This window comes from Ammospiza caudacuta, chromosome 1 (assembly GCF_027887145.1).
Source record: "Ammospiza caudacuta isolate bAmmCau1 chromosome 1, bAmmCau1.pri, whole genome shotgun sequence".
Classification (NCBI taxonomy): Eukaryota; Metazoa; Chordata; class Aves; order Passeriformes; family Passerellidae; genus Ammospiza; species Ammospiza caudacuta.
Genome location: NC_080593.1, coordinates 143,024,273 through 143,036,398, shown reverse-complemented (window position 1 = coordinate 143,036,398; position 12,126 = coordinate 143,024,273). Strand labels below are relative to the sequence as shown.

The 12,126-nt window shown below is 42.2% G+C and overlaps 1 protein-coding gene across 3 annotated transcripts in view; it reads left to right on the top strand.

Moving 5' to 3' along the window:
- The window catches only part of ATAD2 (ATPase family AAA domain containing 2), a 30,428-nt gene that overhangs the window by 180 nt on the left and 18,122 nt on the right, over positions 1 to 12,126 (top strand). For 2 of the 3 annotated variants that reach the window (XM_058803999.1, XM_058803993.1), the window contains exons 1-11: positions 219 to 401; positions 4,445 to 4,584; positions 5,063 to 5,112; positions 6,452 to 6,605; positions 7,622 to 7,718; positions 8,160 to 8,208; positions 8,509 to 8,619; positions 9,089 to 9,167; positions 10,101 to 10,193; positions 11,119 to 11,227; positions 11,457 to 11,572. In XM_058803999.1, the coding sequence (XP_058659982.1) occupies positions 234 to 401; positions 4,445 to 4,584; positions 5,063 to 5,112; positions 6,452 to 6,605; positions 7,622 to 7,718; positions 8,160 to 8,208; positions 8,509 to 8,619; positions 9,089 to 9,167; positions 10,101 to 10,193; positions 11,119 to 11,227; positions 11,457 to 11,572 (1,166 nt within the window). In that variant the 5' untranslated portion in view covers positions 219 to 233. Of the gene's footprint in view, positions 1 to 218; positions 402 to 4,444; positions 4,585 to 5,062; positions 5,113 to 6,451; positions 6,606 to 7,621; positions 7,719 to 8,159; positions 8,209 to 8,508; positions 8,620 to 9,088; positions 9,168 to 10,100; positions 10,194 to 11,118; positions 11,228 to 11,456; positions 11,573 to 12,126 lie in introns of those variants that run through there. The other variant, XM_058804008.1, reaches the window with a different exon arrangement.

Below are 12,126 nucleotides of genomic sequence, written 5' to 3'. Positions count from 1 at the left end.
CCGGCGCAGCGCTCCGAGTTTTGGGCGCCAAACGGCTGCGGCGCGCGGGGCCGCAGTGCGCCGCGTGCCCTTCCGCAGCGCGCGCGGCCGGGAGTAGCGGCCGCAGGGGCGAGCGGAGCGCGAGGGAGGGAGCGCGGCGGAGGGATCCGGGCGGCGCGCGCGGGCGGCGGGCGCGAGGCCGCGTCCCCCTCGCCATGGTGGTCCTGCGGAGCAGCGCTGCCCGCCCGCCCCGCATGGCTGCCCGCGACAGCCGCTGCCGGCGGCCCCCCTTCGACCTCCTGGACTCCAGCTCCGAGTTCATCTCCCTGGAGGCCCCCGCTCTCCGAAGCCACCGCGTATGGACGCGCTCCGGGTCCGCCAGGGCCGCGGTGTCCAGGGGCGCCAGGAGAGCCGAGGAGGCCGTGAGTGGCGGGTGGGGGCGGGGTGAGCACGGCCTGGCGGGCAGCGCTGGGCTGCGGGCCCGGAGAGGCGGCGGGGGGAGCCGGGGCTGGCCGGGAGCTGCTGGGAGGAGCGCAGAAAGCGCTGCCGAGTGTGCTCCGTGGAGGAAAATGAGGGGAGAACCGAGGGTTTGGGGCAGCAGCTGCGGTTGGGGGTGTGTGAAGAAGCAGCCGGCCCGCCCTCCGTTCCCGGCCGCCCCCGGTAAAGGGGGCTCGGCACAAGCCCTGCTCCGGGGCTGTGGCACAGTGCGGAGAGCCGGCCTTAGGGAATACAAACCTGCATAGCCTCACGGTTTGCTGTGTTGTATGTCATTCCCCATCCTCGTTTATTTTGGTTCAGTTCCTTATCTGAAAAAGTTACCTTGAGAAGATCTTCGAAAGCTCTTTGCTTTAGCTGCAGTAATGCTTATGGGGCGCTCTCTGTTTCGATGACAGAAATGCATCAAAACCGGCGCGACACCAAATACATGGGAGCTCTGAGGGCGCTCTGGTTGGCCCGAAGGGCCTGCTAAACACTCCTTAGTCAAGTGTGTCCAGATAGTACTTTGCATGCTCTAAAAAAGAAAATGTGTAGAAATCGGGGTTCATTTGTACTTAATTAAAGTACATAACCTAAAGCAGTGAAAATGTAACTTGAGCTTTCTATAATCTTGATCTGCCCTAATAGAAGAGAGACAACTTGCACGATGGTAAAGGATAGCTGTCAAGTGGCCTGTGCTCTCTACATCTCAGCATTGCAGCTGTAATAAGTGAATCATTTCACTTTCCATTGTTTTTAACATGGCTTTCAAAAAACTAAAACTTTCCTCTGCTATTTCCAAGTCAGGCTCTACTCTGCAGGCTGTCCTCCGTTTCTGTGACAAATAAAGGCAGATCAGATCCCACTCAGAAGTGGTCTGCTCTTCAGGGGAGCCCTGCCCTGGAGTAATGCTTCTCAAAGACTCTGTTTCCTTCCACAGAAGTCTTTTGGGAGTCTCAGCTGTATGAATTAATTTTATATGTTTATATTTTGTGCCATTATATTCAAGACTACTGAACTGAAAAGGGAAAAGTCCTTGCAGTGGTGGGGTTTTTTACCCCCATTACAAAGAGTCATGGAATCTTGTTAAAGATCACTGCTTTGTTTTTGCAGTCTCCACTAGAAATGGTTGTTGGGGGCTCGTTCAGCCTTTGCTCAGGAGGGAAGGCTGTGAAGCATTAGGCAAATAATCCTCCTGGCATGTGTTCTCCGTGTGGAAAACAGGAATGAGGAAGCTAAATGTAAAGTCATTCCTGAAACCAAAGCAGAATCATTGTTATGAAACTGGTTGCAAGGTTGTTCTTTGGTTTGGGTTTGTTTGTTTTTTGGGTTTTTTTCCCCTTTTTGTAGACCTTTCCTGTGCTTTGAGCATGAAGTCATCACCTCATTTGTAGGATGCTGGGCTCTGCTGGGGGTTTTATGTGTAGAGATAATGTAGAAGTGCTTCATCTGACAGAGATCATGAGAACTGATGCTAGCTTCATGTTCAAGTCCTGATGCCTCTTTCCTGTCTTGTTGATGTGCAAGGACGTGGTGGCAGCTCTTGCTTTTTTTTTCTGATATCAGCATATGGTTTATCTTAAGTTATACAGCTCATTTCATCCATAGACAGTAAGAACCATACAACAGGAGATCTAAGGTAAACAGATATCTGCTGGGTTTATTCCAGGTTTCCAATCCCAGTAAGTTTCATGAGTGAGTGTCCCAGTGAGATATAAAGTGGCTGCTATCCCTTTGGAAGCTGTGTATCTCCAGGTCTATAACCCTAGTTACAGGGTTATAATTCCCAAAGCTGAACAAGTTTGTTCTTGTGGCCTGTATTTGAGGGCAGTGTGCTCCAGAGTTCCCTTTTTGTCTGGGCATTCTGACCTGTATCAGAAACAATGGGGCCAGCAGGACCAGGGCAGCGATTGCTGTGCTCAGCAATGGTGAGGCCACACCTTGAATCCTGTGTGTGGTTCTGGCCTCTTGTGACAAGAAAGACATTGAGGTGTTAGGATGTGTCCTGAGAAAGACAGCAGAGCTGGGAAAGGTCTAGGAAGTAAGCAATGTGAGGAGCAGATGAGAGAGCTGGGGGTGTTTAACCTGGAGAACAGGAGACTCAGGGAAGACCTTATCACCTTCAACAACTACCTGAAAGGAGGTTGTAGGTGGTCATCCTCTTGTCTCAGGTAACCTGTGACAGGCCAAGAGGACAGCCTCTGACTGCACCAGGGAAGGTTCCGGTTGGACATCAGGAAGAAATTTTTCACAAAAAGGGTGGTAAAGTCTTGGAGCAGGCTGTGCAGGGAAGTGTGGAGTCACCACCCTGGAAGTGTTCAAGAAATAACTGGATGTGGCACTTAGTGCTGTGGTTTTCTTCACAAAGTGATGATCATTCCAAGGTTGGACTTGATCTTGGAGGTCTTTTCCAGCCTTGGTGGTTCTATGGAAGTGAATTGGCAAGCTCCTCTGCCAGCTCCCTCTGTACCTCGGGTGGGATCCCATGGGGCCTGTGTTAGTGTGGGTGTCCAGGTGGTGTAGCAGGTCACTGGCTGTTTCCTCCTGGGTTATGGGGGCTTCATTCTGCTCTCTGTCCCTGTCTGGGTACCATGAGGACTGTTGCTCTCACTGTTAAACACTGAGGCAGGATACTTCTGCCTTTTCCTCATCCATTGTCATATATTTGCCTGTGCATCAAGTGAAGGATTGAGATTCTTTTTTAGTCTTCCTTTTCTTGCTGATATATTTGTAAAAATATTTTGCGTCATCTTTTATGGCAGTAGTCACATTAAATTCTGTTTGGGCTGTAGCCCTTGTAATTTTCTCCCTGCATGACCTCTTGACATCCTTGTGGTCCTTCTTCCTTCATCTCCATCAATCAGTGGAGTTACCTCTTGTAACATCAGTGTGAGAAGCAGAGTAATCCAGTCTGGTTTCTGCCCTTCTTAGTTTGAGATTTAGTTTGGCATACTCACAGCGAGACCTTGGGTTGTGAATGGAACAAGTGCTTCCCATGGTCATTGCAGCTTTCCTCACACTGTAAAGGTCAGTAGCATTCTCCTTGCAGAAACACCAATGTGAACAACGTGAACATCCATGAAGAACTGTATGCTGAGTTCCCTTTGGTTTTCCCTGGATAAATGCTACCCTCTGGAAGGGAAGTCTTTTTATATCCCTCTGAATGTCATTATAAATGGAACAGAGGCAGGAGGAAAACTCTTCCAAAAAGATTTTAATCCCAATACTAGGAAATTTTCTGTTGCATTAAAGATCTAGAAATCTAGCAGAAAAGGAACCCCCTTAGCTTCCAGCTGCTCCTCAGAGATCAGAAGAGCTGGGTGCAGCTGGGTCTGAGTTCTGTTTATAGCCCATTGGACATTGTCTGCCTGGCTGAGTTCTGTAGGAACTTAAAGGATTCAGATTCACAAACAGTGCAGGTAATTGAAGTGACAGGAAAGCAAATTCTGAATTGCTGGTGGCAAATGCAGCAGCTACAGAGTGTTAATATGTGCTGTTACTGAAGGAATAGTGACAGAGATCTATTAGCAGTAGATCTAAGTAAATATTCCCAGGTCTGTTGCAAGACAGTTGGGAGGCACAGACCTCACCTAAAGGTGTCCCTTCAGGGACTAGGAGTGACACAGTCCATCAGCTGATCCAAAGCAAGCAGAGGGGCTTTCCTCTTTATTGTTTTGCTTGTTTGTTTGGTGGTTGTTGTTTTTTGCCCCAAACCCCCAAAGTAGTGTAATTTTTGGCTCTTCCCAAAGGAGTGGAACAATTGCTCATTATAGGTGAGATTTTGATTATTTGGGTCACTGAACCAATTCTGAAAGGAAAGATTTCAGGTTTTTTCTTTGAAGTCCGGTGTGGTTTTTTCATCAGAGCTGCTTCTTGGTGCAGAAGTGGTTCAAGGCTTCCCTGCCATTGGTTGCAAGGAGCGTAACAGAATAAACTTGATCAAATGAAGCAATAGATGGTTCAGATAAATACATTCTTCTTTTCCTAGAAATTTTCCTCTGGCAACATTGAATGTTTCAATGGACACTGTTTAAGATCGATGAGAAAAAACATGCAGCGCTGCTCAGAGTCAAGCTTTGACAAAAGCATGGAAATCCTAAGTGAAAACGTCAATCGACACTTCTCAAGGTATTGTATTTCTGGTGTTCAGTCTCTGTTGAAGTCATAGAATGAAAAGCAAAAGTGAAAGCATGCTCAGTGAGTCACATCATGATAAAGGCACAGCTAAAAACCCACAAGGGAATGTGGCTGTGTTAATGTGCCAGTGTCTTAGAACTAGAAACACTCTTCTTAGTGAAAGAAAAGGCATGTATCTCCTCTGAGGTCCTTTGAGATCTCTCCTTCACTTTGGTTACTGAGGTATTACCTGCCCTGTTGAGACATCAAGATGAGCATGCTGGGAAATAATCTGTCCTTAGAGAGCTGTGTGCATATGGTACACAGCAGACTCGGGATCCAGATCTTCCCTGGAGTCTACAGGCTTTTCTTTGCATGACATGGAGCACCAGATTGAAGTTCCCCAGTGCTGAGAGGGAAATGTGCAATGCAATGTGATTCAATAGTTCTAATACAATTCTGTTCTCCTTCCTTCTCTTTCTTAATGTAGACAGTTGCCAAAGTCAAAATCAGGCCCAAAAAAGGAAGACTATAAAGAAGGTAAGTAGTGATAATCCCTTAGGATTCCTTTTTAGCCAGATTTCTGAGAAGGATTGCATTTGTCACTTTATCCATTTAACTTGGCCCCAAAAACTTCTGAACTCATCAGCCAAAATCACCTGAAATTGTGAGACTAGATAGAACAAAGAAAGGAATTTCCAGTGAGTTTTATGAAAAGAGGTAGGTGCATATAGGAGGGAAGAATGCAGTGTGAATTCCTGAATTTTTAGGCCTTAAAGAGTCTGTTCCTTAGCTCATGTTTCTTTGTGTCAGTGATTTTCTGGGATCTGCAGAGCTGGTTAACTGTACATCAGTTAACTGTAAATCAGTCTTTCAGGTAGGAGGGGATGTTGCAGTACTGTACACAAGTCAGTTATAAAGTAATTCAGTGATGAGATGCTCACTGACATGGGGAAGGTGTCCCTGAAGTTGAGCATTTCACCTTTGAACCACCTTGCCATGTTGAGTTCACAAGCAGGTTTGGTGCTGTGAGGCCACTTTGTGGCAGCTGGGAAAATCCTTTAGCTCCAGGCAGCATTGTGCCAGCTATAGGCTGACCATGGGAAGGGACCCAAAATGCACTTTGTGTGTAGTAACCCAAGTTCCTCTTGGGCAATGTAAATTATTATTTACTGAGCTCAAAGTTAGTTTTATAGTTGGTGATGATGAGCTCAAACCAACCTGTGTTTAAAATGACATGGTGATACATCTGTTACTCTCTCACTGTCCTTTTAACAGTTACAATGAAATCATAGCAGAGGATGCTGTCTGGTAAATACTGGGCAGATCTCTTTCAAAGCAAGCAAAGTTCTTGCTTTAGTTTGTGTGGTTTTGAGTTCTTTATATTTGGGAGTTTATCTTGAGGCATTTCTTGTGTTCTTGGGTTTTTGTCATGGTGCAGAAAATGAAAATGATGCATGCTTAGTGTACCAAAACCAGGCATCTTTAGAACAGACCTCTCACACAGGCAATTTTTAGAAAGAAACTATTAGATACAATTTTACATGAATAGAGGGAAAACACCTTGGAGGTAGGCATTTGTTGTTTTCACTTTCCCAGAGAGAGCTAACTGGGATAAATTTGCCTCCTACGTGGAACAAAAGCTGGGTGTTTGTTTTCATCAGCTTGGCTTTCCAGTCTACTAAAAAGCTGCTCTACAAATCAGACTTTTAAATATGTAATTTTAAGTTGAATGCTGTGATCACAAAAATAACTTTCAATTCAGTATTTACATTTTTAAAATAAAAGGTGGGAGGTTATACATTTTCCTAGAGCAAGAGTGAACTAAAGGGACTGACATTTTCCACCACAGAAAGTTTTGTGTATTATTGCATTTCAGTGTCCAGAACACTGAAGACCAGAGCTGATGCCAAGGCTGCAGAGCCAGTCCATGAGGAGAGCGGGGATCTGGAGGTTCGCCGCAGCTGCCGGCTCCGGCAAAGCCGTTACGCCACTACCAATGAATCTGTTCTGTTTGACAAGCTTATAACAAAGTAAGGGCTTTCTCATCATCTTGCAAAGCTACCTTGAGCCTTATTAGTAACCCTTTGTACTATGGCAAAATATTGGCTAGGGACTCTCTCCTTGTGACAGCAGGAAAAGGTATTGTTTTTCCTGGCAGCAAGAGCTATTTGCATTCACTGGTCAGGCTGAGACTTCCTATGAGCTGCTATATATGTGCTGTATCTGAGTGATCAGATGTTAGGAAGAAATTATTTACTGTGGGGGTGCTGAGGCACTTTAATAGGTTGCCTGGAGTAGCTGTGAATGCCCCCTCCCTGGAAGTGTTCAAGGTCAGGTTGGGGCTTTGAGCCACCTGGTCTGATATGTATGGGCTGGGCAGGTTGTATGTTGTGAACCAAAACAATCAGTTTACATTGTGACTTTTAGTAGATTTAACTTAAGATACTAAGGAAAGCTGGATACTGGCAAAGTGAGGCAATCCAAGTGTTTCTGCCTGTCTGTGGCTTAATTCCCTTTGTGAAGCCCAAACTCAAATTTGTTTTCTGAAAGGTTTGCAAAGTGTAACAGCGGTAAGATGTTGTGTCTAGCATAAGTAGTCATTGAAAATCAATGTGAAATTTAAATAGCAGTGTAGAGAAGCAATCTGTTGTCTGAAGAAGGCTGTGAACCAAGTGACTCAATGCTATCATGCAGAGCAACCTAAGTGCTATGAAAAACTGCCATAATTTCTTTGTTACTTTACTGTGATATTCAGAATTCTTTTTTCCAACTACTAAAATAGTTGGAGTTTTTTACTGTGTTCATCAAGAGGGGGAAAATAAACCTGAAAACAATGTATGTTTGCATATACTCATACATTTGTTCTTAATTCTCTCTATAAAAAGTAAACATTTGACCTAATTTTTAAGTAGCATTGAAAAATTTGGCTTTCAGTGCCTTGCATTGTGCACACTGTATTAAAATATGATGGTTATGTGTGCTGTTCTAAATGGGCTTTTTCTGTACTTGCCTATTTTTGCTTTCATATGTCAACTTTGTATTTTAGTACTGCAGAAGCAGTCTTGCAAAAAATGGATGACATGGAGAAGATGCGTAGACGGCGAAGGATGGGAGACCTGGAGGAGTTCCACGACACAGAAGAAGTAGATACTAATTTATTTTGCTGGTTTTGTATAAGTAGGATATTTAACACAGGGAGATGATTTCCCTTCCCCAAGAGGAACTCGTGGTTAAATGATAGACAGCAATCACATTTCTTCTCTTTTAGTTTTGCTTTATTAAATTTAGTCCACTGTCCTTTTGAATGGCGGTGACTTTGTTTTCTAAACGTTGTCATAGCCTGCTTTCATAGATTTTTTTTGTTTGGATCTGCATTCCATTGTAGAGTGGAAACCCTTATTATTAATCTTCTTAATAATGGGTTCCAGAATGATGTTCCTGTTCTCTCTTGCTGTACAATAATTAAATCTTCTGTGTATATGGAATGCCTTGATAATGATACTGTATAGGCACCAAATATGCCCACAGGTTTTCTGCTTATTTGTGAATTGTCTTACATGACTTTTTTTTTTGTTTTTTTTAAGGAAAGCCTTGATATGGAAAGGACTGATGAAGAAATAGCTGATAATCAAGGTAGCATTGTTGGATAAGTCTGTTTTAAGTTTTCTTGACTATGCTCTAGCCAAAAGCTTTGTCTTAATTGAGATGGGATGAACTACTGGGTATTTTTCGTCTCTTGAAAAGAATTTGTGCTGCTACTGACATTACAAGCCACAGTCACAGACTCTAGGGCTGTACTATAGTGAGAAAACAGGTTTTCAGAGGAAAAGAGAAGTTGTTTGTCCAAAGCTCTTAGAGCAGGGAAGGTTGTAGATATGGTGCATTTTGAATTGAATACAATCTGAAGCAGTGCAATGTCGTGTTGGTGTGCAGGGGGCTCCTCAGAGGAAAGCGAAGCCAAAGAAGACGATGGTGAGGACAATCGGAAGCGTTACTCCTTTCGGCAGAGGAAAACTGTCGAGCGCTATCAGGCTCCATTGCAGAGTAGGTTACAGGCACAGCTTCTCTTAAACACTGATTTCTTGCATGCAAGTGAGAGTGTTATGGGGTTTTTTTAAGAATGAAAGTACGTACACACACCCAACTTCCATTCAGATATCTTACCTGCAGTTTTGTTAAATGCATATATCCTCTGCACATTCTATTTCTTTGCTTTTTGGCATCCTTATAGTTATTTTTCAATAAAAATACTACCTGTTTATCCTTGAAAGAGCAGTAAGTAAACAGACTTGATGAACTTACTCTTGTGGTTTTCAGTTCTTAAAACTCGGGTGTGTGTGTTTTTGCTTTTATTGTGCACTGATAATAAAAAACAACCTCTTCCTCCCTACCCTTGAAACTTCCCTAGAACTTAGAGATGGGTGATATACATCCCATTTCCCTGCCTCTTTTAGTATCCTGCTTTCTCTTAAACTTATTTGTAACCTTGTTCCAATTTTTTTACTTTGAACAGAACCAAGACAACGTAAGATGTATTTTTCAGACAGGTCTTCACCTGTCAGACAGAGAGATTCATGCAAGGGAACTAACAGGTATGAGTTTGGTTAGTGATAATTCTTTCTCAGTAGTGCTGTCAGTCCCATGACTGAATACTGCTTTCAAGGGTTTTTGGACTCTTGGTAATTAGATGTTAACAGTATGGTTATTGCTGTGGTAGTCTGAGGGAATACAGAAAGCAAATATTAGAGGAAAGCCCATCTGCTTCATTGACCATTAGATTTTATTAGAAAATGCAGTTTTTGTGGTGGTGATGAGAGTTATGGCTGAGATTGTATAACTCAATTAATTTGTTTTGGAATTGAAGCCAAAATCTCCCTCTGAAAATCTCAGACTGTTTTATCTTGAAGGATGCAAATTATTTTCTTAAAACTAAAACCAATTTAGAGAGAGGATGGACGTTTTAATGATTTTTTTTTAATCACTTAGGTACTGATTCTGGTTTCTCTTTGGAATCAGTTCCTGTATGAAACTATTCTTAAAGCAAGAAAAATAAGTGAAATTCTAAATTACAAATTTCAATAGTAATGACAAATAGGTTTAGCATCCTGCAAGTGTTGAATGCCATTCCTTGCTAGATAGGAATGCTTTATTTAGCATCCTTGAAATTAGGCAGTTATGGAAGGAGGGAGTTCTGAAACCAGATTTTGAAATTAAGAGGTTGGTGTTTCACAGAGTAGATACATAATGCTAAGTGACACTTGATTTGTGGGTGAGAGCATGTGAACAAAAAGAGTAAGTTGGTTAAGAAATTTCTTTGCACACTGGTTCAACATTTTACCTTCCTATTAAAAATGAAATTTTGCTGTCACTAGGGAAATCACATAATGTAGTTTGAAATCAGATTCATATGGAGTACAATAATCTGGAAATTTACTAGATATCAAGGTAAACTGAGACAGTGTTCACTTCAATTTTGAAATTACTGTTTATTTTAATTTTTTAATTGTTTGTTTGAATGTTTGCAGACAGAGACACACAGTCCCCAGCAGTGATTCCTCTTCCTCATCTGATGATGAAGAGGATTTCGAGAGGCAGAGGAAGAACAGAAATTTAAGAAGGTTAATGCAATTGGAGATCTGGGGAGGAAGGAGACTACTTGGGGGGACTTTACATCTTCCTAACTGTGTAGTGTTACCATCTTCATCTTGTTCAGTTTCTAAATTCTGGCAATCCTATCTGTTGATACAACTGTAACTGGACTCTACAACTGGATTTTTAGAATGGATTTTAATGAGCAATTTGATTTCTAGATGGGATGGGGGGGGTAGCAACACTGATGAAATTTCTTAGTGTAAAATTCTGCTGCTCCTGTGCTTTACAGCAGCTGATTCAGAGAGAAAGCCACTATAACAGGGGATGTTATAAATAGAGGAAATGACGGGGATTTGGTTTCTTAACAAATGCTCTAGAAAAACTATTTTAGTAACAGTCTAACAGATATGTTTTCAGCCTGATGTCTCAGATTTCTTTCAGAGTAGTATGTTGGCACACAGGTTCCAGGGCCTTGGGAAGGACTGGCAGTGATAGGCAGCCTTTATAATGTTAAAACCAACTGAAATAAGTATTGGCTTGGGCGGTAACTTCTTGAATATAGGAGTTAAAATTATTTGAGAAGTGTCAGTGTGACTGGGGGCTGGAGGGGCAGTTTTCTTCCTCACATTAATCACTGTCAGCCCAAGGTCTGCAAACAAGGAATACCTTGCTTTAAGCTTGTATTCCTACAGAGGATCTGTTGACTGGCATGTATATTTATAAGTGCTGAGAGCTGTTAAAATAATTAACTCAGTTTAATATCTGGAGTGACCATTTTCCTTTCTTTACTCACAGACATTAAACATAAAACAACTGTAACTAATATTTAATAATTCAGGAAGTTTACACTCATTTATAAGATCTCCTGCATTCACTTACTATTATTAGAAAATCAAAAATCAACATTGTAAGTTAGAAAGCACCTTTCTTTTTCTCCTTAATTCAAATCAGGTCTCTTCCTGTCAACTTTCGGAAAAGTGACTTAAAGGGAGTTCACAAAGACCGCATGAAAATCGGAGCGAGTCTGGCTGATGTTGATCCAGTGCAAATAGATTGTTCAGTAAGTGTTTTTACTTCATTGTCTCACTGAGACATCTTCAGTAATTATGAATCCTTATAAACAGCACAGTAATGTGCTGTCTATAACTGCCTTGGCTTACAGTTTTGTTTCAAGCAGTTTAAAAATTGGCATGAATTGTTTCCTTTGTGCTGACATCTAATTTCTGATGGAACTTTATGGAGGTTGCAGCTTTAACATCTAAAATGTGTTCTGTTGTCTCCATCTTTAGGTACGATTTGATGGTGTTGGTGGTCTTGCTGACCACATTTCTGCTTTAAAAGAGATGGTTGTTTTTCCATTGCTTTATCCAGAAGTCTTTGAGAGGTTCAAAATTCAACCTCCAAGGTAAGGGTTGCCATTTAAAACTGTCAATTCTAATTCACCTATTTTCAGGAAAATATTCAACTGAGGTATTGTTATGTTTCCATGCTTCAGAATTTTAAGTGTTGATGATTTTGGGTTCTTTTAGCAGTAGGAAAAAGTAACTTCTTAAAAAAAGATAGAATGCAGCATACACATAGGTTCCAAGATGTTCAGTGTGGTGAGACTGCCTTATAAGTGTCTTGCCTACAAAAAGGGGATGGTGGAGAGGTTTTGAGTTCTGCCTGTAAGTGGTAGTCAACTGCAGTTTTGTTTAGGGGAAGTCCAGTTGTCTGTCCCACCAACTCTTTTTTTCAAGAGTTCCAGTATCACCTTTACAATTGTGTGGACTTCTAACCAGAACCTTGGAGTGCTGGCTGTGCTTGGGCTAAAAATGCATCTGTCCACTTTTTACACAGCTGAATGGGTTCTGTGTTATGAAATGAAATTATTAGCGATTTAATTGTTAGATTTATATATTCTAGGCTATCAACACTGTCATGTTATATTGAAATAGGTTCTTTGTTTTCAGTAACTTT